At 40.3% G+C, this 26,253-nt stretch overlaps 1 protein-coding gene across 1 annotated transcript in view; it reads left to right on the top strand.

Moving 5' to 3' along the window:
- The window catches only part of LOC149461132 (platelet glycoprotein IX-like), a 33,628-nt gene extending 15,091 nt beyond the window's left edge, over positions 1-18,537 (top strand). Inside the window, exon 2 of the mRNA XM_089678812.1 lies at positions 16,946-18,537. Coding sequence (XP_089534938.1) covers positions 16,961-17,560 — 600 coding nt within the window. The 5' untranslated portion in view covers positions 16,946-16,960 and the 3' untranslated portion in view covers positions 17,561-18,537. The remainder of the gene's footprint in view (positions 1-16,945) is intronic.
- Positions 18,538-26,253: the final 7,716 nt, after the last annotated feature.

The following is a 26,253-nucleotide window of genomic DNA, read 5'->3' as shown; positions in this document are numbered from 1 at the left end:
ACCATATATTTATAAAGCAGCCACATTCACCCAACATTCACTGGAGGTTTATTTACACTCACTGTTTATATATATATATATATATATATATATATATATATATATGTATATATATATATATATATATATATATATATATATATATAAACAGTGAGTGTGAAAACCTCCAGTGAATGTTGGGTCCATATAAATAGGTCCATATTAGATAAATATACCTAAATACATAGGTAAACACAGGCCCGAACTGGGACAAAAAATAGGCCCAGGCATTTTGGACTGAGCAGCCCCAAGCCCTGGGACCCTTTCCTCAGAGCCCAGAGGCGGAACACCAGGGCGTGGTCGCAAATGCAACCTTTGCAACCCTGGTAGTTCTGCCACTAGTGTCAGTAGGTTTTTATTTTTATTTAGTTTTTTACAATTTTATATTTTATTATTTTTTTGCAGGAGAGAAAGAAGAAAGAAAGATAGAGAAGGAAAGAGAGAGAGAGAAAGGAAGGGAGGAGGGAAAGAAAGAGGGAAAGAAGGAAGGAGGCAAATAAAGAGGGAAAGAAGGAAGGAGGGAAAGAAAGAAGGAGGGAAAGAGAAAGAAAGAAAGAAAGAAAGAAAGAAAGAAAGAAAGAAAGAAAGAAAGAAAGAAAGAAAGAAAGAAAGAAAGAGGGAAAGAAGGTAGGAGGGAAAGAAGGAATAAGGGAAAATAGGAAGGAGGGAAAGAAAGAAGGAGGGAAAGAAGGAAGGAGAGAAATAAAGAGGGAAGGAGGAAAAAAAGGAAGGAGGGAAAGAAGGAAAAATGGAAAGAGGGAAGGATGGAGAAAAGAAAGGAGGGATAGAAGAGAGAGGGAAAGAAAGAAGGAGGGAAAGAAGGAAGGAGGGAAATAAAGAGAGAGGGAAAGAAAGAGGGAGAGAAGAAGGAGGCAAAGAAGGAAGGAGGGAAAAAATGAGAGAGGGAAAGAAAGAAAGAAAGAAAGAAAGAAAGAAAGAAAGAAAGAAAGAAAGAAAGAAAGAAAGAAAGAAAGAAAGAAGGAAAGAAAGAAAGAAAAAAAGAGGGAAGGATGGAAAGAAAGGAGGAAGGAGGGAAAGAAGGAAGGAAGGAAAGAAAGAAGGAGAAAGGAGGGAAGAAAGGCAGAAGGAAAGAATGATGGAGGGAAAGAAGGAAGGAGGGAGAGAAGGAAGAAGGGAAAAAAGGAAGGAGGGAAAGAAGGAAAGATGGAAGGAATGTAAGAGGGAAGGAGGGAGAGAAGGAAGGAGGGAAAGAAAGAAAGAGGGAAATAAGGAAGGTTGGAAATAAGGAAGGAGGGAGAGAAGAAAGGAGGGAAAGAAGGAAGGAGGGAGAGAAAGGAGGGAAATAGAGGGAAAGAATGAAGGAGGGAAAGAAAGGAGGAAAGAGGTAAAGCAGTAGGGAAAGCATGAGGGAAAGAAAGAAGGAGGGAAGTAAGGAAGGAGGGAAAGAAAAAGGGAGGGAAAGAAGGAAGGAGGGAGAGAAGGAAGGAAGGAAGGGAGGAACTAGAGGAAAAGAAGGAATGAGGGAAAGAAAGGAGGAAGGAGGTAAAGCAGTAGGGATAGCATGAGGGAAAGAAAGAAGGAGGTAAAGAAAGAAGGAGGAAGGAAGGAAAGAAGGGAAAGAAGGAAGGAGGGAAAGAAGGAAGGAGGGAGGGAAGAAGAAGGGAAAGAAAGAAGGAAGGAGGAAAAGAAAAAGGGAGGGAAAGAAGGAAGGAGGGAAAGAAAGGAGGAAAGAGGGAAAGCATGAGGGAAAGAAAGGAGGTAAAGAAAGAAAGAGGAAGGAAAGAAAGAAGGAAGAAGGGAAAGAAGGAAGGAAGGGAAGAAAGAGGGAAACAGGAGATAGAGAGAGAAAAAGAAAGAAAGAAAGAAGTAAAGATAGAAAGGACAGAGACAGGAGAGAGAGAGAGAGAGAGAGAAAGAGAGAAAGAGAGAAAGAAAGAAAGAAAGAAAGAAAGGAGGGAGAGAAGACACAAGGGTGGAGTGTGGGTGGGGCAGACACAGGAAGAGAGGGTGGGAGAAGGAAGGGCAGAACCAGCTTTCTTTCCTCTCCTGTCTGTGGTGGGCGGGGAACTGTCAGAATTGGGTACAGTCTATCTTGACAGATCCCTGCAGCAGTCGCAGGGAGGGGGGACCCTGGCGGCAGTGCTGCAGGAGATGGGGGGGTGGCCACAGGGGGGGACATACAGGAGCTCAGGGCAGCAGGAGATGGATAGGAGGGGCAGCCGGGCACATAAAGGAACTGAGAAATGCATGCTTTGGTTACTCTATGTGCTGCCCGGCCGCCCCCCCTACCCAGGCCCACTGGGCAAATGCCCAGTGTGCCCTATGGCCAGTCCAGGTCTGGATATACATATACTGTAACTGTACATATAAATATACTTCCTGCTAGAATATCAGTTTTATTTAGAATATCCATTAACTCAGATTTATTTTTTTATAGAAAATACCACACTACCACCTACAGGTTATGATGTTCAGTTGAAAAATTTAGGAGGCGAAAGCATCACCTTGGGTCTAAATTAAAATAAAAATCAAAGGAAAGAAAAATGACTACTGCCCATCTAAAACAATAAATACATTGAAAAAATTAAAGGAACACTTTGAAAACACATCAGATCTTAATGGGGAAAAGAAAATCATGCTGGATATCTATACTGATATGGACTGGGTAATGTGTTAGAAACATAAGGATGCCCCATCGTTTGATGGGAATTAAAATTATCAACCTACAGAGGACTGAATTCAAAGACACCCTGAAAATCAAAGGGAAAAAATTATGCAGCAGGCTAGTCCATTTTGCTGAAATTTCATTGCAGCAACTCAAAATGGTACTCAGTAGTTTGTATGGCCCCCACATGCTTGTATGCATGCCTAACAACATTGGGGCATGCTCCTAATGAGATGATGGATGTTGTCCTGGAGTATTTCCTCCCAGATTTGGACCAGGGCATGACTGAGCTCCTGGACAGTCTGAGGTGCAACTTGGCAGTGTGTGATGCATCGAAACATGATATCCCAGAGGTGTTCTATTGGATTTAGGTCAGGCGAGCGTGGGGGCCATTCAATGGTATCAATTCCTTCATTCCTTCATCCTTCAGGAACTGCCTGCATACTCTCACCACATAAGGCCGGGCATTGTCATGCACCAGGAGGAACCCAGGAACCACTGCACCAGCATAGGGTCTGACAATGGGTCCAAGGATTTCATCCCCATACCTAATGGCAGTCAGGATGCCATTGTCTAGGCTTTTAGAGGTCTGTGCGTCCCTCCATGGATATGATTCCCCAGACCACCACTGACCCACCACCAAAACAGTCATGCTGAATGATGTTACAGGCAGCATAAACTTCTCCATGGCTTCTCCAGACCCTTTCACGTCTGCCACGTGCTCCGGGTGAACCTATACTCAACTGTGAAAAGCACAATTACTGCAAAACAGCAAACCTTCTAGCAATGATACATATTGAATTGCTATCCTGAAGGAATTTGACTGACTGTGCAACCTCTGCTGGGTCCTCATATCGCCTCATGCCTCCAGTAGTGACACTGAACCTAGCCAAATACATAACTAGAGAAAAACAGTCAGAAAAGATGAGTAGAGAAAAAAATTTCAGTGGCCTCCACCTGTAAAACCATTATTATTTTGGGGGTCATCTCATTGTTGCCCATCTAGTACACTTGTTGTTAATTTCATTAACCCCACAGGAACTGAAGCTGATTAACAACCCCCTCTGCTACTTAACTGACCAGATCAATATCCCAAGAGTTTCTTTGACTTGATGCTATACTCTGAATAAAAAGTGTTCCTTTAATTTTGTGTATATACATCAATTAGCCATAACTTTATGACCACCCACCTAATATTGAGAAGATCCCCCCTTTGCTGCCAAAACAGCCCTGACCTGTCGAGGCATGGACCCTACTAGTCCTCTGAAGGTATGATGAGGTATGTGCCACCAAGCCATTAGTAGCAGATCCTTTAAGTACTGTAATTTGTGAATTGGATCCTCCATGGATCAGACTTGTTTTTCCATCATATCCCACAAATGCTTGATGTATTGAGATCTGGTGAATTTAGAGGCCAAGACAAAATCTCACACTGGTTGCTATGTTCCTTAAACTCTTCTTGAACCATTCTTGCAGTGTGGCAGGGTGCAATATACTGCTGAAAGAGGCCACTGCCATCAGGGAATACTGTTTCCGTGAAGGGGTATACTTGGTCAGCAGAAATGTTTAGGTAGGTGGTATGTGAAAGTAACAGCCACATGAATGACAGGACCCAAGGTTTCTCAGCCATAAATTGCCCAAAGAATCACATTACCTCCTCTGGCTTTTTCAAAGCACTTCATAGTGATCAGGTAAAATCTAATTTGTTGATATTGATCACCCAGTCACTTTTTTGACAGGTCATAGAGAGTTAAATACAGAAAGTAATAAAGCCTCCAGGTTTCAAATATAATATACTGCATTTTATTAGATAATTACTGTGCATTCCTTTATCTCCACTGTCGAGGGTTTACCCAATATACTGCAACCTAAAAATTGTCTGCTGGGTGTTTTTGGTGAACTAGCCGCCTTCAAATATGCTAAACATTTTTTACGTATTTTGTATTTTTTTGCTAAGAAAACAATACTCTAATCCTGGAAGGGAATGGTATGCCCTGCACTAGACAACTGGATTAAATTAATTAACAACAGGCTTCTTATGTACAAGCTTACTTTCGAAATTAGAAAGAAGCCATTTTCTTCGACAGAATATGGGGTAAATGGGTGTCTAGGCCACTTACATTGATGTCTCTAGGACAATTACTTGCCTAAACATTTTACTCCCTGTACTTTTTAATCTTTGAAACATAAAAGTAAAACACAATATTGACCCAAATGTAACCCAATTTTGATATGATTTCCAGTACAATTATGTAATGCAACTTGGATGCAACCCGAGTACCGCTACCCCCATAGGAGCTGCTTGTATCTTGCCCTGGCTTTCTTCTAGATCTTCTGCTGCAGCCAAGCACACAGCGTTTCCTATAGTCTGGTACACACAACCTCTGCCCAATGATCACTTTGGGGGTTGTAGTTTTTGTTGTTTTTATTTTGTTTTAGAACTGAGATAGGGAAGGGGTACAGTGGATTATTCTGAATTGAACCATGCACAATGAGGACAGCTTTCTCTAAGTAGATCTGTGTAGCAAACTGTACAAAGAATGGCACAAAGCCCCTCTGTAGAAATGCAGAACTTAGTGGATAGTTGCTCTTCTGGATACCAGCCGGTATCCCCTCTAGCTTACACCCAGCAGCTGACTACGTAGGTCCTGAGGGGGTTAAACAGCTCAAGTTTCAGCATCCCTGTAGAATAGTCTGTACTCACAAGGCCCTTGCTGCAGGTCACCTTCCTCTGAGGAAGAGGAAGAAGAACCCAGATCACATGTGCTGACAAATTATAAATACTAGCATTTTCTTGCAGCACTGTCAGCCACACAGGATCTCCTCACTAAACAACTGGTATGACGGGAGTCACTTTGGGTGGGGGGCCCATGGAACCCAGCTCACTTTAAAGAGGTGGGGAGACCCCTGTCTCAGCTCCCCATATCCATCTTATGTGTAAATCACCCTGTGCCTGTTAGGGGTACAGGGTGATCTGTCCTAATATTGTGTGGGCTTTGTCTCAAACTGTGTAGACAGGTTTAGGAGATAGGTGGGGTGGGGGTTGTTGATCATTTAATGTTATGTGGCTGCAACCCATTGTTCTATTGTTTGTCTGGCTTGGGTGCAAACTATTATGGGATGTATGTGTTTATGTATATTAGCTTAGTGGGGGGGGGGTCTCCAGCAGCCCTCCCTTCTGATGGGACTGTCTGCTGGTGTGAAGTTTGAATACCTGTGTGTCTTTTGTTACTAAATGTAGATTACCCAGCCCTGTGTCATTATGCAGGGAGGGGGGATTGTCCCCTGAATGTATATATCTTGTATCTGTGTTCACATAAAGTCATCTAGTCTTGTATGGTCAGCTGTGGTGTCTGTTGTCAGTGTTCGGACGGTGCAAAAATATTTTTTTTTCAAACTTTTCGGTCTTTTCTTGTTTATAGCACAAAAAATAAAAAGCTTACAGGTGATCAAATACCACCAAAAGAAAGCTCAATTTTTATAAAAGAAGGGATATAAATTTTGTTTTGGTACAGAATTGCATTACTGCGCAATTGTCAGTTAAACTAATGCAGTGCTGTATAACAAAAAATGGCGTAAATTGCAGTATCTATATCATAGTTTGTAGATGCTATAACTTTCACACAAAGCAATCAATATACATTTATTTGGATATTTTTTACCAAAGACATGTAGCAGAATACATTTTGGCCTAAACTTATGACTAACTTTGAGTTTACTATATATTTTTTATAGCTGAAAGTAAAAATATCGTTTTTTTTTTTTCTTCAAAATTTTCGGTCTATTTTTGTTTATAGCACAAAAAATTAAAAGCTTACAGGTGATCCAATACCACCAAAAGAAAGCTCTATTTGTGTAAAAAAAGTACATAAATTTTGTTTGGGTACAGCACTGCATGACCGCACAGTTACCATTTGAAATAGTGGAGAGCCGAATAGCAAAAAAAAAGGCCTGGTCAGGAAGGGGGGTAAATCCTTAGGAGGGCAAGTGGTTAAGCAGATCACACTTTACTAAACTAGACTATATACATCCTAGCAACCTACCTAGGAGGGTGCTACACTCACTCCTCCGCCCAGGACAACTCATGGGGCCCCCGGGCAATAGGGGATCATGGGGCCCCTGTGTCCTTGCCCAAACTCAAAAAAGCCTGTGAAAAAGGTACCAGGGGCATCTCATGGGGCCCCCTACTGACCCCGTGCCCGAGTTTCCAAATGGTCAGTCCGCCCCTGCCTCCGCCAAAATAGGCCATGTCCTCATTGGCCTGGGCAGCTGCTCCTACAAAAATACTTTGTACAAAAATGAGGGTGGAGCAACCGACAAACTTGGAAGGGGGAAAAGACAAATAACATATTAACAAGGCCAATGTAGCCTATAGAACAAAAATAAATTAGCAGTGGAAAAATATAAGACATCTGTTATACAAGTATTCACAGGACATTTATGTAAAACTCTACCCGGTTCAACTTTAATTAGTGCACCCCCCCAAAAAAAATATAAATGATTGGTGGGGTGATAAAGAAAAACAATCCTATCTATTTCTAAGATAGCTAACAAATTTACACAATATCAATCAACAATGACAGTGGAGTTGTCTCAGCAGAGGCGTATTCAATCCTCGCAGTCCTGCAAGGAAATACATTTCGACAAAGAGATGGCACATTCTGTCTGTCAGCTAACTGTAGGAACATCCTCTCCAAAGAGGTGACCCTCCCACACAAAAAAAAGGCAAACACAACCTAGATATATCTGCACTAACATTCACGCAGAAAATCTTCCATGGATGGGTTTCTTAGGGCAAACTCTTGCCACGTCGTCTACCAGGGCCCTGAAAAAGAAAAACAGAGGCAGACAGTCCTATCTGACCTAGCTAGCTTGAAACTCATAGCCGTTTTCACTTAAAGTTCAAAAAAACTTTTGAGTCTCTCTTTCTTTTCTTTAGGATGGAAAATGAATGACATGGCCGTGTGGACAGAGCCCTGTACAGCCGTGCTGTTTTTAAACAGTGACAGCTGGTATGGGGAACTTTTCCTGTACTTCTGTCACAGGGTGGGAGGGGATCGGGCAGCAGCTGCAGGATCAGGAACATCCACCCCAACATTTCACCCTAAAAACAGGTGGAACATGTAACATGTTCCCAAAGGAGAACTTATTTTTTAACCACTTGCCTACTGGGCACTTCCTGCCCAGGCCAATTTTCAGCTTTCAGTGCTGTGGCACTTTGAATGACAATTGTGCGGTCATGCAACATTGTACCCATATGGAGTTTTTAACATTTTTTTCACACAAATAGACCTTTTTTTTGGTGGTCTTTGCTTGCCAGTGGGTGTTTTATTTATTGCGCTATAAACAAATAAAGAGCAAAAAATTAAAAAAAAAAATTTTTTTCTTTGTTTCTGTTATAAGATTTTGCAAACAGGTAATCTTTCTCTTTCACTGATGTGCATTGATGAGGCTGCACTGATAGGCAGCACTGCTGGGCACTGATAGGCACTGATGAGGTGGCACGGATAAGCAGCACTGATGGGCACTGATAGGAGGCACTGATAGGTGGCACTGATGATGCTGCACTGATAGGTGGCACTGATTGGCAGCACCGATGATGCTGCACTGATGGGCGGCACTGCTGAGCACTGATGGTTGGCACCGATAGGCAGCACTGATGGATGGCACTGATGGGCACAGGTGGGTGGCACTGATGGACACAGGTGGGTTGCACTGATGGACACAGGTGGGTGGCACTGCAGGGCACAGGTGGGTGGCACTGCAGGGCACAGGTGGATTGCACTGCTGGGTAGCACTGCAGGGCACAGGTGGGTTGCACTGCTGGGCACAGGTGGGTGGCACTGATCATCAGGGCACTGATCATCAATGCCCTGATGATCAGTGCTGATCCCTTCGCTGACAATTGCCGGTTCTCGGCAGTACTTCACAGCGTGAGGAAAGTGCAGCCGATAACCGACAACTGTATTTACCCTGTGTTCTGCTGTGTCATTGGTAAAAGGCCATTGTAATTGTCTGTTTACCATATATCCGTAGGACACAGAGATCACAGGCGGCGCCGGGTGCGCGATGCTGGGGGCGTGTTCTGGAATGACGTCCTTCGGCTATAGCGCTGTTGGGAACTGGTTAAGCAGGAGACCACACTATACTAAACTAGACTATATACATCCTAGCAATCTACCTAGGAGGGTGCTACACCTGGATGCTACTTTCATGTGATTTGCATAATCTATGGAGCCAAAATTGTGCTGGTATAGCATCAGAGTAGTACTTGAACCTTTTCCAAAATTACACCTTGCGGAGTTGCATTGATGTGAACAAGCACCACTGAAAATCATTGAATGTGATTCCCATTGTCATGCAATTCTGTGAGACACAAGGCACAACTGAAACCGCACTAGTGTGAACTGAGCCTATGGGTTCTTGCACATGGGCCACCCACCCGAATCCTAGCAATACAGTGAAACACGGCTGAAGACATGCTGCGTCCAAGATGCTTTGCGTTGCGGATGGGGCATTTTGAATTCTGGCTGCAGAATGTGACAGTCACTGCCCATTGAATTCAATGGAAAAGAGATGCAACCACATGCATGGTACCGCAGTGGTGTGGCATTACAGGGTAAAATCAAGCAGTGAGGAGGGGATATGAGGCCTCCTCACTGCCTGTCAAATGTCCTCTAAAAACAATCTGAATGTGGATTGCTCTTCAAGTGTGAAAAAGTCCATCTGTTAATAGTCGATTTACAATCTATTTATTACTCTATCTATCCATCTTTTTCTCAATATGGCTCTTTCTTTCTTTCTGACTGCCTCTCTCATTACACAGTATGTTTGTTAGAAATGGCTGGGAGCTGTCGCCCTTCCATTAGTCTGTGTTAGTCACCTACATACCTTTGTACTTCTAAATAGCTTTGTGCAGTTTAGTGTAATGGCGTTTGCCATGGCAACTACAAAACCTAAATCTTTCTTGCTCCTGTATAATGGTACATCTTTATTCTTTTTTTCTTTGTCATGTATATAACCAAAAATGTTCTTTGATCAAAAATATAATGCGCATAATCTAAAGTAGAAAAAAATATGATAATTATTGCTAAAAATGAATCACACTCCTACAGAAAAAAAATGTATTCAAATAGAAATATTTGTGAATTATTGCCATAATAAGTTGGAACTAATCACGTTCAGTTCGAACCAAGGTCACCTTATCAAGATGTCGTCTACGTTGCCTAGCATATCTTCAGCTCTCATATATTCTCAGTAATACAAAGACAAGTCTAATGGCAAGGGGCTGGCAGTCAGAGGAAATAAAATATATATTTTTTTCCAATTTGCAGCCAGTTTTCATGGCAGCAGCAGAACTGTTGGCCTAGCACAAAGCGGAGATAAACTATATGGGCAGGTGGATGAATTAGGCCTCTCAGATGAAAAATTGATACTGAAGTTGAAAATGAATTAATGCAAGATACAACTCAGCAACTAAAATATAATCTATAGCAATAATGTTTTGCTGCAAGGTGTTTGGAAAATAATGTATTGAGGATAATTCATTGCACAGGAGAACAGCAATTGGAATTATGTGTCGGAGGTACAAGGAAATATGGAAGCAGTGAAAGAACTGCGGATCCCAGAGCTGAACTAAGGCTGCTCTGATAAATGTGCTATGATAGTGTACTAGAGACATTACATTCTGTGTGAATATCAGCACCACAGGTACTAGAATTATGAGCCTCCTTCACAGGCATCAGTCACCGGCTGAGCAAGAACTTGCTACAGTGAAGTATTGATAACAAGACAGTCCCACGTTTTTTCTTTTTATTAGAAAATAATGTATGGGCTGCTGCCAAATGCAGGGATGTAGCAACAGGTTTGGCAGTTTGGAAGTGTATGGAAACCCTAACAATGATCTTCCTTTCCCTTCCCTTGCTTCTTGCGGTCTGTTAACCCCTTGACATCACATAAATATGTGGCCTCACAGGACTGCGCTTTTTTCCGTGGGGCCGCATAGTTACATACCTGTCTTCCTACACAAAGACCAGGGTGTCACTGAGAGCCCTGGGTCCTGATCGGGACCTGGGACTCCCGATTGCGGGTCACATGGTCGCTGTGATAGCCTCTGGTTGGCTATCACAGTGATCAGTCACTGCACAGCCCGGCCCCCTTGTTTTTTTTTTCTCTCTATGAATAGAGAAGAGAGATACATTGTATCTCTCTAACTCCTGCAATAGAGGGGTGAAAAATATTTGTTAAAAAATATATATATAAATAAATATTAAAAAATAAAGAACAAATACCTAGATCAAGGTTTGATCTAGTTTAGTGCCAGGGTAAGTGTTTGGGTCAAGGTCAAGGTCAAAAAGTCAGGTTCAAAGGTCAGTTTTTTTGTGTTTTTGTTTTATTTGGTATCAGTGTCAGTGTGTTTTAGGTAAAAAAAAAACCAAAAAACAAAATGTACTGTACTATGGGTACAAATAACATACACATATATGATATCGCTGAGATCATCAAGAGCTGGAAAATGTATTTTGGGTTGTTCTTTGGTGGTAGGTTATGGTAGTAACATGAAACACACCGCTAAATTTAAATACATTTTTTTTTCCAATTTTCCTTTCATAATTGGGCAGCACAGTGGCTAAATGTTTAGCACTTCCGCCTGGCAGCACTAGGGTCGTTGGTTCGAATCCCAGCCACAGCACCACCTGCCTGAAGTTTGCATGTTCTCCCTGTGCCTGTGTGGATTTCCTCTGGGTACTCCGGTTTCCTGCCACACTCCAAAGACATGCTGATAGGTGAATTGGATCCTGTCTAAATTGACCCTAATATGTGTATGTATGAATGTGAGTTAGGGACCTTAGATTGTACACCCCTTGAGGGTTAGGGACTGATGTGAATGTACAATATGTATGTAAAGTGCTGTGTAAATTGACGGCGCTATATAAGTACCTGAAATAAAATAATAATAGAAAAAAAATCAGGAGATATCCATTACCATTTGCCACCAAATGAAAGCCCAGTTTGTCCTAAAAAAAAACAAGGTATAATTCACCTGGATGTACAAAGTAGTTGTGATGATATATATGGTTTTACTAACACATGTCAACGTTGCAAAATTGTGCTTAGGCATTAAGATTTGTTTTACCCTTAGGCATGAAGGGGTTAAAGTGGAACTTTACCCACACAAACTTGATGAAAAACAATGTTCTTTAGCAAGGAACACACATTCCACATGAATAATTAGAATACCAAAATGAGTGTGTGCTGTAAATGGCCTCCAGCATTGTTCCTGTTTCTTCTTTCCAGAGGCTACCATTTTCTTGAAGCCCTGAGCCCCTGAGCAGCAGTAAATCCTAAAGCAGTACAAAACCTGTTAGTATAATGGTTTCCAAAAACAGTTACATTCTTAGAATGCCAGGATTGCTAACTGTCACGTTTGCTTGTGTCCTCAACCAAACTTTCAAACTATCAAATGGCTGGTGTCATAACTGATCACATGTGCAGCACCATGGCAGTTGCAGATCAAAAAGAAGCAGCTTCCTTGGCTGTAAAGAATAGGAGGGTTTCATTTTACTCTAAGGCTGTCAGCAGATCGTCCTCTACAAATTCATCAGTGCCTAAAAATAGACAGAAACTGAGCATGTGCAGAGCAGGGTGAGACAATGTATTACTGGATTTTAAACAGTAGAGACATTTATTTTAATATTTACATAGCTCCTAGGTGGTATCAAAACGTTTTGAGACTAGTTTTGTAACACACCAACAGATGGCAGCACAAGGCTGCACGCACAGTCACAGGGAGCACAGACCTTCATAATTCAGTGTGCAAAAAGATATTGTCCAATGTACATTGGGAGCTGTGTAACTGGTGCTATTCTGACCTTGTGCATTACCACATCTGTTATTTCGTCATGGACAGCAAGTTAAAACAAAGAGCAAATGTGAAATTCTATGTGAAACTGGGCAAATTGTTGGATCTCTTCAATGTTTTCAAAAAAGCAACTTTTGAGCTGGATCTTCATCTTCGGGAAGAGAGCATTTTTGAGGGTTGAGCTTCTTGAAGGTCTTCCTTATCTCGTCATCTTGCAGTGATGTTCTTCTGCTCTTGAAGTGCGCATACCACTCAAAACACCTCAAAACAACTCATTGTAGCATTGCTGTAAATTTGCTGAATCATGTCAAATGCCTGTGGCAGTTTTGCCCAGTTTCACACTGAATTTCCTGTTTGCTCTTTGTTCAAACTTACTGTTCATGATGAAATAGCAGATGTGGTCAAAATAGCACCCAGTTGCACACTGACTTGTGAAGGTCGGTGCTCACTGTGACTGTGCGTGCAGCTTGTGCTGCCATCTGTTGGCATGTTACAAAACTAGTCTCAAAACCTTTTGATACCACCTCATATACAGTATCTGCAAAAGGGACCAGTCTTAAGTGATCTAGCAGGACTTCATTTTCTGACATTAAGTATACTATTAAAAGCATTTTGTTATATCTGTTTGATAAGGTGATCCTGCCAGCATCTGTTTGATAAGGTGATCCTGCCAGCAATCTAGACAGCTCTTAAGTTCCAGTAAACTCTACTTCTGCTGTACTGTTATCATTAAAGCAGAATTCCTGGCTAAACATCACTAGTGTTAAATAGTCTTTTATACTATTCTAGATGGAATAAATATTGAATCCATGAAGAATCCACTTCTCAGTATTTTCACATTTGGGTGCCACTGCTGACACCACTTGCCCATTTTTTGGGGCTCAAAGACCTGCTTAAAAATGCTCCGCCCTTCTAACACCTATTTTCAGCCCTCTCTGGTCCAGTTACTTGACCTCCTGTGTCAGCCAGCAGTGACTGCAAGGGAGAGGAGAGACAGTGATCAACAATGACTGGGAATGACTGGAGCAAAGACAACATCTATGGCACTCCTTCTTCTCCTCTGCAGCCTCCACTGACTGGCACAGGGGAGCTGGTTCATGTCACCGGACCAGAATGGGCTGAGAATAGAAAAATAGGAATAAGGGGGGGGGGGGGGGGGGGGTGGAAAAGGGCAGGCATTGTCGGCACTCTTGACAAATGTTTATGACAGGTCCAGCTGAAGATATTGACCCTGGTAGCACTAGAACATTACGGCTGTGGGGTTATGACAGGGGTCTGAGGGGCGGGGGTGGCAGAGGATATTGCATTTCAATTAAGAGACCAGCCAGCAGCACAAAGGACTCTTCATGTTGAATGTAAATACTGTCCCTTGTGCTGATTTTTTAAAATGTTAACTGTACTTAAGCAATGTTATCAGTCAGACTCGGAACTTCAAAACACCTCCCCGAGTTATTGAGAAGAGCAGAGGCTGAGGTGTTTTGTAGTCCCAACACATTTCCAGCCCTGGGGTGACACTGTTGCTTCTCCACAGATACAGTGCAGTGAGCGTTGTCACACTACTAACAGGAAGTGTGTTATTGGCAGGTGCTATAACTGTCAGGTACAGACACTAAGGGGTTTATTTACTAAAGCTGGAGAGTGCAAAATCAGACTCCCTTCTGCATACAAACCAATCAGCTTCCAGGTTTCATTGCCAAAGCTTCATTGAACAAGCTGAGGTTAGAAGCTGATTGGTTTCTATGCAGAAGGGAGTCTGATTTTGGACTCTCCAGCTTTAGTAAATAAACCCCTAAAAGTCTCACCCTTGCAGAATTGCTATACTCATGAGAAGCAGCATGCATTTTGGGGTATAAGAAATATCTTATTAAAATGAAAACTCTTTCTGGTCCCTCATGGGCTGGGCTTGCATTATTTAGTTTTTTGTTGATTGTCATTATCTCTATCTTATATATGATTTATGTCTGAGATCATAATAATTTGATTGTCTGCTCATCTGACAGTGGGTCACCTTAAGATTTCTAATTAGATGTTGAATTTTCATTCTCTGTCATAATGATATTCTGTGAAACGACCTCTGACTGATCTAATTGTCAGTTTGCAATCTTTTAATAAAAATGTTGAAATAAAATGAAAAGTCTTGCATTTTTGTCTTCATTTTTCAAAAAATTGAACCAAAAAATTAAATCTTGGAAAGGTTTACTATGTGTTGGGGTGTCTGCTTTGCAAAATGGCGTAATTTTGAAGGAGTTTTTACTGCTCTTGCTCTCCAGTGCCTCTGAAAGGTGTAGGTATACAGGAAATCAGATGCATATTTTATGCCCTTTGGATGCCTTAAGGTGCTCCTGGGATTTTGGGACCCTCTTTGCAACTATGCAGGAAAAATGTCTCACATATGTGGTATCCCAATATTTAGGAAGAATAAAAGAATGTGCTTTCCAGCATAATTCTAACAATAGCCATGTTTTTTATAGAAATAACTTAAAATGTTAAAATGCCATTTTTGTGAAATAATCCTTTATTTTGTGAAATAAATGTCTGTTTCTTCAGTTTTCAGAAGTGTGACAAAAAGTAGATCTTCAAAATATTACTAAATACCTTGGGGTGTCTATTTTGCAAAAAGGAGTTATTTTGAATGTGTTTGGACTGTCCTGGCATTTTAGGTCCTCAAGAAATGTGTTAGTCAGTCAGTACATCAGGGTTCATACATTTTAAAATGTTTTCTCCTTAATGCATTCTCTCCTTTTAACACCTTCCCATCCAGCCTATAGCAAATTGACTGGTGGGACTCTGCTCCTTCTGAGTGGATGTCATGTAACATCCCGTCAGAAGGCACGCTCATGTGGGTCCGTACAGCTGCGCGATCTGTCCCCGGCTGTGTTCACTATTCCGGTTCACTGCCAGTGTCATGTGATTACATGACAATTGTATACAATGGATGACTTTCTTTCATGCCATCCCTTGTATATAATTGTCTTGTTAGCTGTGATTGGTCACATTGGTCGCATGGTACAGACAGGGCCAATCACAGCCCATCTGTACCATGTGATGAGCTTTGGCCAATCACAGCTAATCACAACAAAACACTGAATGAATCAGTTTGTAAAAAGGGAATAAAAGAAGGTGCCACTGAGTGCAGACCTTTAATACTTTAATTGTAAACAATAGTGTGAATGAACACTCACATTGTGAAGGATAAAATAAGGCACATCTGCAGTCCAATACAATGGCATCCGGGAGCGGTTAGCATCTTCTGCGGGTACAGGCTTCCAGTTTCTAGGTCCGGAAGCCGGCAGTCAGAGGATGGGACCGGAGGACCGCTGTGTACTGTGGTGGAACGCAGATGGAGCGAAGTGTACGGCGTAACCGCGTTACCGGAAGTGATGCAACGACATTTCGGAGCATTGTGCACTAACCAGGGGTGCGCTCCTTTATCAAGCTGCAGTGATTTTTTTATTTTTTAATTTCTTCATTTTAAAACAAATTGTGACAAAAAATTGCAGCTGCAAAAAACTCGCCAACTTTTATAACATAAATAAAGAAAAACATTTTTTTTTCAAAAGTAAAAAAAAAAAAACACAAAAAAACCTCATTGGTGATTAAATATTACCAAAAAGCTCTATTTGTGTAAAAAAAAGAGAATTTTTTTTTCATGGGTACAGTTTTGCATGACCGCGCATTGTCATTCAAAATGTGACAATGCTGAAAGCCGAAAATTGGCCTGGACAGGAAGGGGGTAAAAGTGCCCAGTATTGAAGTGGTTAAAACCTTCATGTGTCTGTGCCCCCGCCCTTAAACACTTAACTGACACCACTCTTGATCCAGCATTGTCCCAACCACCAGACCTGCTCTCCTCCCTTTCTGCATTCTCCTGCTGTGCTATCAGTCAAATACTGTGGGGAGGGAGTGGGGGTGGGGCTGAACTATCCTCTATGTATCTATAGATGCACACAGCCTGGGTCAGCATCAGGCCCACATAAGTGGCCCCATAGCAGGCTGCAATTGCACAGAGCGATACTATTGCGCAGAACAGGTAAGTATAAGTTATTTTAATTTAAAAAATAAAGCTTTACAGTCCTAAAGTTACAAAAAAACTGTGGTTATTAAATACCCCCCAAAGGCTCAATCTGAAAGTTCAAAAAATTATATAAAATTAATGTGGTACACTATTATGTGACTGATTAATTGTCAATTAAAAATTTGTCAGTTAAATTATTAAAGCACTGAAACCTGAAAAATGTTCTGGAAACTACGGGGGTGTAACAAGCTATCATTGAAGTGATGTCTTCATGTTTAGTGTTTACATGTTTCGACATAAGCAGCAACAAAATAGGCATGGTATTATAATTATAATAATAAAGTGTTTTAAAATAATATTATAAAGCTTTATGATAAACTATATTTAATCTTCTGTCTTTCAGGCATTGTAGAGCAAAATGTCTTGGTTTCTCATGCTACTTCTTTCAGTTGGGTTTGGTGAAAGTAGTATCGATTCATGCCCCACCTCTTGCAGTTGCGGTGTAATTGAGACCCATGGACTAATAGTCAACTGCAGTTCGAGGCATCTCATAACTGTGCCAGATCTTCCATTTACAACAGTGAAGCTTTATTTGCAAAACAATTTGATGACTACTGTTCCACCAGGAGCTTTGGATCATTTGGTTAGCCTCCAAGAAGTTGATGTCTCTGGGAACCCTTGGAATTGTGACTGCAGCATCCTTTACCTGAAAGCGTGGTTTGATTCCCAACCTGTGCAGAGAAACCCTGCAAAGGTGCAATGTGCAACTCCACACTCTGCATCCATGAAGGCTTTCCAAGACCTGACAGGGAATGAAATACCTAGGTGTGGAAGACCATGGCCAATCAAATGCAAAAGATTCTTTGTGCGGGACTTGTACATAAATGGACTTGCAGTGGTGGTCCTGATCTTCATGTCCTATATAGCACGGATGGCCCGGAAACTATCTTGTCGTGTTGCAGTCTCAACTCGTTCATTCCAAAAGACATCTATGAAAGAAAACTCCAAATCTAAATAGAGCATGCATTATATTTAATTAGAACCAATATATTTAGCATATAATGGGAACAATTTACTAAAACTGGTGCACACAGAATCTGGAACAACTGTGCATAGTAACCAATCAGCTTCTAGGTTTTTATTGTCAAAGTTTAATTGAACACGCTGAAATTCGAAGCGGATTGGTTACTGCACACAGCTGCACCAAATTCTGTGTGCACCAATTTAGCAAGTCTCCTCCAAGGTATGCAGTTTTCATAGTTGCTGTTATTTGGAAAAAATGCCTTAGGGGCATATTTGTAAAACATACACTGCAGATTTACCTTTCTGGTGCATGTGTATTAAATTACACAGATTGATTTACCTGCAGTGAATATTTGGTGAATGTCACATTCATTGCTGCATATGTATAACTCTTTGAATCAACCATTTTCTAAAATACAATACTTATTTAAGTTACTTATCACTTCACATCAGTCCCTGCCCTCAAGGAGCTTACAATCTAAGGTTCCTAACTCACATACATACACCAGGGCTAATTTAGACAGGAGCCAATTAACCTACCAGCATGTCTTTGGAGTATGGGAGGAAACCCACACAGGCACAGGGAGAACATGCAAACACTGTGCAGGTAGTGCCGTGGTTGTGATTGGAACCAACGACCCTAGTGTTGCCAGGCAGAAGTGATAGCCACTTAGCCACTGTGCTACCCGTATAGTACTGGCTGTGTTTTTTTATTGTAGAAATAAACATTCTTGGAGTATGAACCTTACTAAATATGCCAGTACATTTAGGTATAGTACATTTAGAGTCAAAAGTTATTGAAATACATTGTTCATTTATTTTGTGCAACAACTACATCAGTATTCAGTAGAGATATATTCTTCAACCAGTAGATGGTAGTGTTTATAAGTTTGTAGCTGCATCTATGGTATTAACTATGTCTTTTTCTGAATAAATTTTCCTGCATCCTTGTTGCAGTGAAGCATAAAAGCACATGTGGACTCTGCACTGTCTGTTCTGTAGGGCTATATACAGAATTTCTAATTGGTTAAGGGCCCAATCATAGCTGACTTCAGCAAATAAGTGCAAGATACAGTAACAGAAAGAATATTGCAACAGAATAAAAGAAAATGGCCTGTAACACAGCTGAAACAAAGCTTTCATTTGTAAGTCAGTCTTGTAAATTCAAGATGAAAATGCTGCTAATAAGAGAAGGTACATGGAAATGTATAAATGAAGTCAGCCAAGAACACCCTTCAGATGAATGGATAGAAAAACATCAGAAAGCTCAGAGCACAATCTCTCAGCATAGAAGATGATCAAATCATACATATATATATAAGTGTGAAACTGCTAAAGAAATGTGAGAAGGATTGCAAAAGGTGCATGAAAGAGCTAATCTCAACAATTGACAATATTTACTTAGAAAGCTGTACCAAACCAAGCTGATGAAAGGCCAGGATATGCAGGATTACATAAGGCACACCTTGGAAATGGTTGAATGCTTGAGAGGCTGAGAGGTATACTGTAAAAGAAGAAATACAAGCTTTTTAATGTAGCAGCACTATTACTTAGTAGTTTAACAGAAAGTTATGAAATACTAGTCACAACACTTGATGCACATCCAGATGATGAACTGATATTGGAATATGTTAAGGGCAAGTATGTGGATGAATATAAGTGTAAAACAGAAAGCATTAATAGAGACGGTGCTTCTGTCGCAGAGTCTGCTTTAAAAATTAAAAATATGAATAAAAGCAGTAACATGCAACAAGAAACACATGAATGCTTAGTGTGCAAGAAACAGGGCCATTTAAAAGCAGATTGCAGAATCTGGAAAGCTAGAATGTGAAAACAAACTAAACTACAATAGGCCAAAACTGTGAAGGAAGAGACTGATTTTTCTGTAGATAATGAATGTTTTTCAATCCAAAAGCTGCACCTTATTTTTGTAGGCATGGTGTGTTGATTCAAGAGCTATGAGTCACATGACAAATTACAGAAATCTCCTTATTCACCTTGGCCACAATAAAACAGAAAAAAAAATCACTACAGCTAATGGGCAAATAATGAAATAAGAAGGAATAGGAGACAGTTTTCTTTACTGTTCTATTCCCCAGAAAGATACCTGTGAAAAATGTCCTGTATGTCTCTACTCTTGAAACTAATATTTTTCAGTGAAGAATCTCACAAAACAGTGCAATGTAGTGATCTTCCAAGGTGACAGTTATGCCATCACAAAAGGAGATATCTTGTTTTCAAAGGCTAAAATTACAGATGAACTGTATCAGCTGATCTGCAATGAAGTGGTTAATATTGCCAAGCAGGAAAAACATTCAAACTGCCATCACACATGGCACAGAAGTCCTGGCATAATAAAGAAATTACCTGAGAATGACTATGCAAGTGGAATGAAAATTAGTCCATGTTATCAAACAATTAAATGAACCAGCTGTATAAAGGGAAAAAGGACAAGAAAAGCCTTTCCAAAGCAGAGTAACAGCTGGACTTCATTCATTCATTTAGTTTTTTGTGGTCCAATGGAAAAATTGACTTCAGGAAAGAAAAGGTATTTTCTCACTTTTATAGATGATGACTCCAGGTATACTACGCTATATGTGCTACACAACCAAAGTGAAGTACCAGAGAAACTTGAACAGTATTTGGCTCAAGTAAGCAACACATTTGTATTGCACACATATAATGGAACTGAATACCCAGGTGATTCTCAGAAAGCATGGCATAATATTTTAAACTGCCATACTATACAACCCAGAACAAAAAAGGGGTTGCAGAAAGAATTGCTGAAATCTCTAAATCGACTACCAGGAAAATCAACAGAGAAAACTCCTTGTGAAATGAAATGGGAAGACCCTGAATTTTAACCATTTAAACAGTTTTTTAAGCAAAGCCTATATGCGCATTCCAAAAGAAAAAAATGTACAAAATGGGATGCTTGCAAAAAGGGACGTATTCTTGTGGGGTACAGTGAATCTCAAAGGGGGTACAGAATTCTACACCAAGACACAAACAGGGTAACTATCAGTAGAATTATAATTGTCGGTAAAACTTCAGTGTGTTCAGAATTTCTTGAACTAACACAAACTCTTCAAACTGAGAAAATTCCACCACAATGTCACATGAAGATAAGCAACAAAGTGACACAGAAATAGAAATTGACACAGACAATTCAAATACTGTAAAAGAAGAAACCAGGCTTCGGTCAGGAAATCCACCAGAGGCAATAAAGGCATCCCAGCCAAACATCTGTCCTATGTTGCTTGCGTAGCATTAAAACCAGAGCCAGATTCATGGGGTGAGATGCAAAGATTTCCAACCCATGAGAAACAGATTTATAGAACTGAGATCTGAGATGGGACTTTGGAGTAGCTGGTGACTGGGGGTGTTGGAATACAGCGTTCATGTATTTTGTGCAACAACTACATCAGAATTTAGCAGAGATATATTCTTCAACCAGTAGATGGCAGTGTTTATAATTTTTTAGCTGCATCTATGGTATACTCTATATGTTTTCTCTAAAGAAAGTTCCCTGCTTCCTTGTTGCAGTGAAGCTGAAAAGCACATGTGGACTATCTAATAACAGTAAAATATAAAAAAGTTCCACTATACTAAATAATAAACCGTTCTTAATATTCCGGAAAAGTGATACACAGGGATATTTTACACTAAAACAAAGGCTGTGAGCACCCAGGAAACAATATAATGTTTGTGTTCATAAATGTGTTCTCTAGGAGAAAGATATCAGGGCATCAAGAGAGAACTATCTCATTCATATTCTTTGCAAATAAGATACCAGGTGTCAAAGGGAAAAGGAATGTAAAGAAAAAACAGCACATCAAACATTACTGCTCCCAACTTGAGTTTTATAAATCTATATCATACTGTATTAAAGTTAGTCATTAATCCCTATGAAAAATCATATTGTCACAACTATTAACAAATACAAAAATGTATGTATAGAAACTAAATAGTAAAAAGATAAAATCCAACAATCAGTTCTGAATTTATAAATGTGTCACCCTCCTAGTCAGGCCTTAGGATTTGTATAGTTAGGTAAAGCACAGCGGTGTTTGTCTACCTAAAAGAGTGACTGGTAGGAAAATCTAATTGGGCTCTCTGCTTAACAGAGTGCTGTGACTGGTTAGTTAGGTCTCCTCATGATGCTCTGGTGTTGCTTGGGTTTGTCTGATTTCTGCCCGCCTTCAGGAAGCTATAAGAGCCTTCCAGAACATGGGTGGGAGCTAGACAAATAAACAGCATGAATATGGATACAGCCCTAGCCAATTGAAGGGGTTGGGTGGCCCCATTTCATGCTGGGAGTGGTATTTATGTTCTGGGAGCACATGGGCTCTCATTCTTTCCCTGGAGTGGATTGCATGGAAGCAGGCTGCCTCCCCTGGCACTTGTTGCCATGCAGCCTCAGGTGGGTTGACCTGAGGGCCTGAAGTTAGAGAGAGTGACCCTGGTCCTACAGTACGCTGACTGAGGGGAGCTGTCTGCCAAAGCTCTGTCTGGTATCACTGGAGAGAGTTGCTTGGAATATTGGAAGGAGGCAACCATTCTGTCCTTGGGCTTGTGAGTACAGACACTTAGAGATCATGGGGATTCTGTATCCTTCTCTACCCCTCTGGTGCTTGATATTCAGTGTGGGTCTTAGAAAAGAGAACACTGATGGGTGTTCTGAAGAGCTTGTCCAACGGGTGCTTCTGCAAAGGACTTTGCTCAGTTCTATTACTTCTAGACTGCTATAGCCCACCGTAACAGGCCATTGCCTGAATAGTTCAGCCCTGCAACTACTACTACTGGTAAAGGGACTTAGCTCAGTCACCTAAACTACTTGTTGCTACACTTTAAAGAGAAGCCTGCTATCTTCTTTCAGTCAGGACTTCAATACTGCTCAACTAAGAGATACGTTCAGATGTCCTCAGTGTGAATAGTTCTAATTTTGGAGTATCCTACTACGATTGCCCATCCCTATCCCCAGTTCTACAATAAACTCCAAAAACAGGCATTCCCTAGACTGATCATTGAAGACAACGAGCGGAACTGTGTGTGTGTATTTGGCTGGAGAAATACATCGTGCCTGGGGCGGAGTAAGGGGAAACCAAGGCAAACATACAAGCAGCCCTCATAAAGGTAGCGCTTCATAAATATACATAAGTGCATAAGAAAAAAAAAATTAAGAAATCGTTTTTCAATATTAACATCTTCACGCTGAGAGTACTCATATATGCAGCCTCTCAGTGGGTAGGCCTTGACACTGAGAGGCCACATATATGTGTACCCAAAGAAAAACAGCCAACGGAAAGCTCCTGATCGCTACTTGCGATCGGGAGCTTTTTCGATCATGTGACCACTGTGACAGCCAATCATGGCAGTTACATGATCATAAACCCCACCTCACCTCCTGGCATCAGAAACCCCTTAAATGGCAGAGAAAGTGGTTAATCAACAAAGAAAGAAAAACTTTGGGCCTTATGTATTAAAAAAACAGAGTTATTTCTCAGATGTCTACATTCAGATTCAAACTTCACAGCAAATCTGATTTTGAATGGTGCCTGAGGTGGATTTGATTTGAAGTATGCAGCATACAGGGTCTTGCATTAAGCATCAGCAGGCCCCATGTTGCGTGCCAGGGCTTTTTACTATTATTCCCCATCCAAAGAGGAGACATGCAGTAAAATATGTTTTAGAAGGGGAATCAGGTCTGACATTAAAACAGATGGAATTCATTATGCTGATAGTGAGTTTTACATTTTTTGTATCAGATTTATGTCTGCTTTAAAAATTCTTTTACATTTCCCTAGAGGTGGTACATCACTATTCTTTATAGCATTTAAGGTACAGAACTGTCAAATGTTCTGATCCACTTGACAGGCATTAAGCTAAACACCTTTTATTTTAAAAACTAAAATTTTTTCCCATATATCAACATTCAGATTCAAACTTCATGGCAGGTCTGATGTTGAATGGGGACTGAGAAGTAATACCAAGTTTTTGTAAGAACAGAATAATAAATAAGAGATTGGATGTGTCTATAACCCTTAAAAAATGCATTAGGTAGCCCACATATCGATGCGACGCTAATGCAATCCTCAATAAAAATCTATTTTTTTTAGGTCTGGAACTCAGTGGGCCACACACTGAGAACTGGTAGGCTACATTTTGGGCACCAGGGCTGCATACTATTATTTTCTATTCAAAGGGTAAATAGTCAGTAAAATATTTTTAGAAGAGGAATCAGGTCTGATGTCGAAACAGACTTTATTATGCTAATAGTCAGTTTAATTTGTATCAGAATTACTGCTGGTTTAAAAATTACTTTCTATCTCCATAGAGGTGCTGCATTACTATTCCTTATAGCATATATAGTACACAACTGTCAAATGTTCTGAACCTCCCTCTAGTTATAAAGGATGTGCTCAGGGGCGGACTGACCATTTGGAAACTCGGGCACTGCCCGAGGGCCCAGGGTCACTAGGGGGCCCCATGAGATGCCCCTGGTACTTTTTTCATAGGCTTTTTTGAGTTTGGGCAAGGACACAGGGGCCCCATGATCCCCTATTGCCCAGGGGCCCCATGAGTTGTCAGTCTGCCCCTGGCTGTGCTATTACATACTATTGTATTACAAACTAAGCTGTAATAAACATATCTGTCATGTTGTACACTACCAGTGCTACAGCTCAATAAATAACTGCAGAAAAATCTTTTTATTATTAAAATCTTGGCACTGTCTTTGTGGTAAAATATGGATCCAATTTTTCAAATTTATATAATGACATGGGAGGAAAGTTCTTAAAGGATACATTTTATGATCAGTTATTACTCTGCTGAAGATTAAAGAAGACTTTAAAATGTTTTATTGCATATATTACAAAGAATCAATGTATATCTAATTTGAAGTGGGTTCTAGTAAGACTGATGTTCACTTCTTAGATTTAGAAAAGAATTTTGGAGTATTGTCATCAGAAGAATAAATCCTTTCTATGGCCAATTATTCTTTTCAGTTTGTAAGGAGGACCATACATGAATCTTTTTTTTTTTCGATCAGCTGTTGGGCTGACTTCGTTTGAACGGGGACGGCCATTATGGATTGATATTTAGCAGTCCTTGCTGAACCAAGTAATTTTTGAGCCATCTATGCTTAACCACTAGCCGCCCGGCCAATGGCCGTTTGGCGGCTTCAAAAGTGTTGCTGCATTCCGGGTGCACGCCATTTGGCGTGCTCCCGCACATGCGCAGTTTGCGCTAATGCAGAGCGGCGCAGCAGCGCGATCTGTCACCGGCCGTGTACCTCGGACATGGCCGATGACAGATCCGAGTACCGGCTCCCGTTGCTGGTACCATGTGACCTGCTGTGACCAATCACAGCAGGTCACATGACAGTTGTATACAATGGATGGCTTCATTCATGCCATCCATTGTATACTAGTGCTTAGCTGTGAATGGTCACAGCTAATCACATGACCAAATCACAGCTAAGCACAAAAAAAAAAAGAAAAAAAAAGCTGAATGAATCGATTTCATTCAGGTAAAGGCTTGCTTATAGCAAAGTAATTCTTTGTAAAAAAACAAAATACTGATCACTTCCCCAAAGTAGTACAATGTTACTATGGTAACATTGTACTACTTTGGTCATAGTAAAATATGAAAAAAAATCTTAAAAAAATAAAAAAAAAATGTAATAAAAAATTAAAAAAAATTAAAAAAAATTAAAAAAAAATATATATATATATTTTTTTTCATACTGTCACCAGTCAGTGTCCCTGTTCACCGCCATGCCAGTTATATGATGACGCTGTACTGCACTGGTGACAGTATGTAAAAAAAAAAAATAGTGAAAATCATTTTTTTAATTTTTTAATTTTCTGAAAAATTATGACAAAAAAAATACAACTTCAAAAAACTCGCCATGCCTCTTATGAAGTACGTCAGACTGTCTACTCTGCAAAAAGGGGTCATTTGGGGATATTTGTACTATTCTGACATTCTTGGACCTCAAGAAATTAGATTGGCTGTCAGTACTTCAGGATTGATCAATATTCAGATCTATACCATAGTTTGTGAACTCTATAACTTTCCTACAAACTAAATAATACATCCTAATTTGGGTTATTTTCACCAAAGACATGTAGCAGAATACATCTCGGCCTAAATTTATGAAGAACAATTATTTATTTGTAAACTTTTATAACAGAAACAAAGAAAAATGTATTTTTTTTTCAAAACTATTGGTCTTTTTTTGTTAATTTAGCAAAAAATAAAAACCCCAGCAGTGATTAAATACCACCAAAAGAAAGCTCTAGTTGTGTGAAGAAAATGATAAAATTTTAGTTTGGGTACAGTGTTGTATGACCGCGCAATTGTCATTCAAAGTGTGAGAGCGCTAAAACCTGAAAAATGGCCTGGGCAGGAAGGTGTAAAATTGCACGGTATTGAAACGGTTAAGAGTGGGAAAGGATTAGAACCTCTGTCAGATTTTACTGCTATCTGGGGCCCTGTTAGAGAGATTTCTCAGTTTTTACTGTTCTGATGACAGCCTCACCACCAAACAAGAATTAAATTAAACTCTCCAACAGCAACAGAGGCAGAAAACAGGTTTTAGTTATGCAGGAAAATTCTAGAATCCATGTTAGCTTTTTTTTATTGCTGTCTGGTTTCCTGTTTGAGACTTTCTCTCACTACTTG

The sequence above is a fragment of the Staurois parvus genome, unplaced genomic scaffold, assembly GCF_062004578.1.
Source record: "Staurois parvus isolate SC_StPar_1 unplaced genomic scaffold, SC_StPar_1.0 ptg000209l, whole genome shotgun sequence".
Lineage (NCBI taxonomy): Eukaryota > Metazoa > Chordata > Amphibia > Anura > Ranidae > Staurois > Staurois parvus.
The sequence above is the reverse complement of the archived record's forward strand: the minus strand, read 5'-3'. Positions and strand labels throughout refer to the sequence as shown.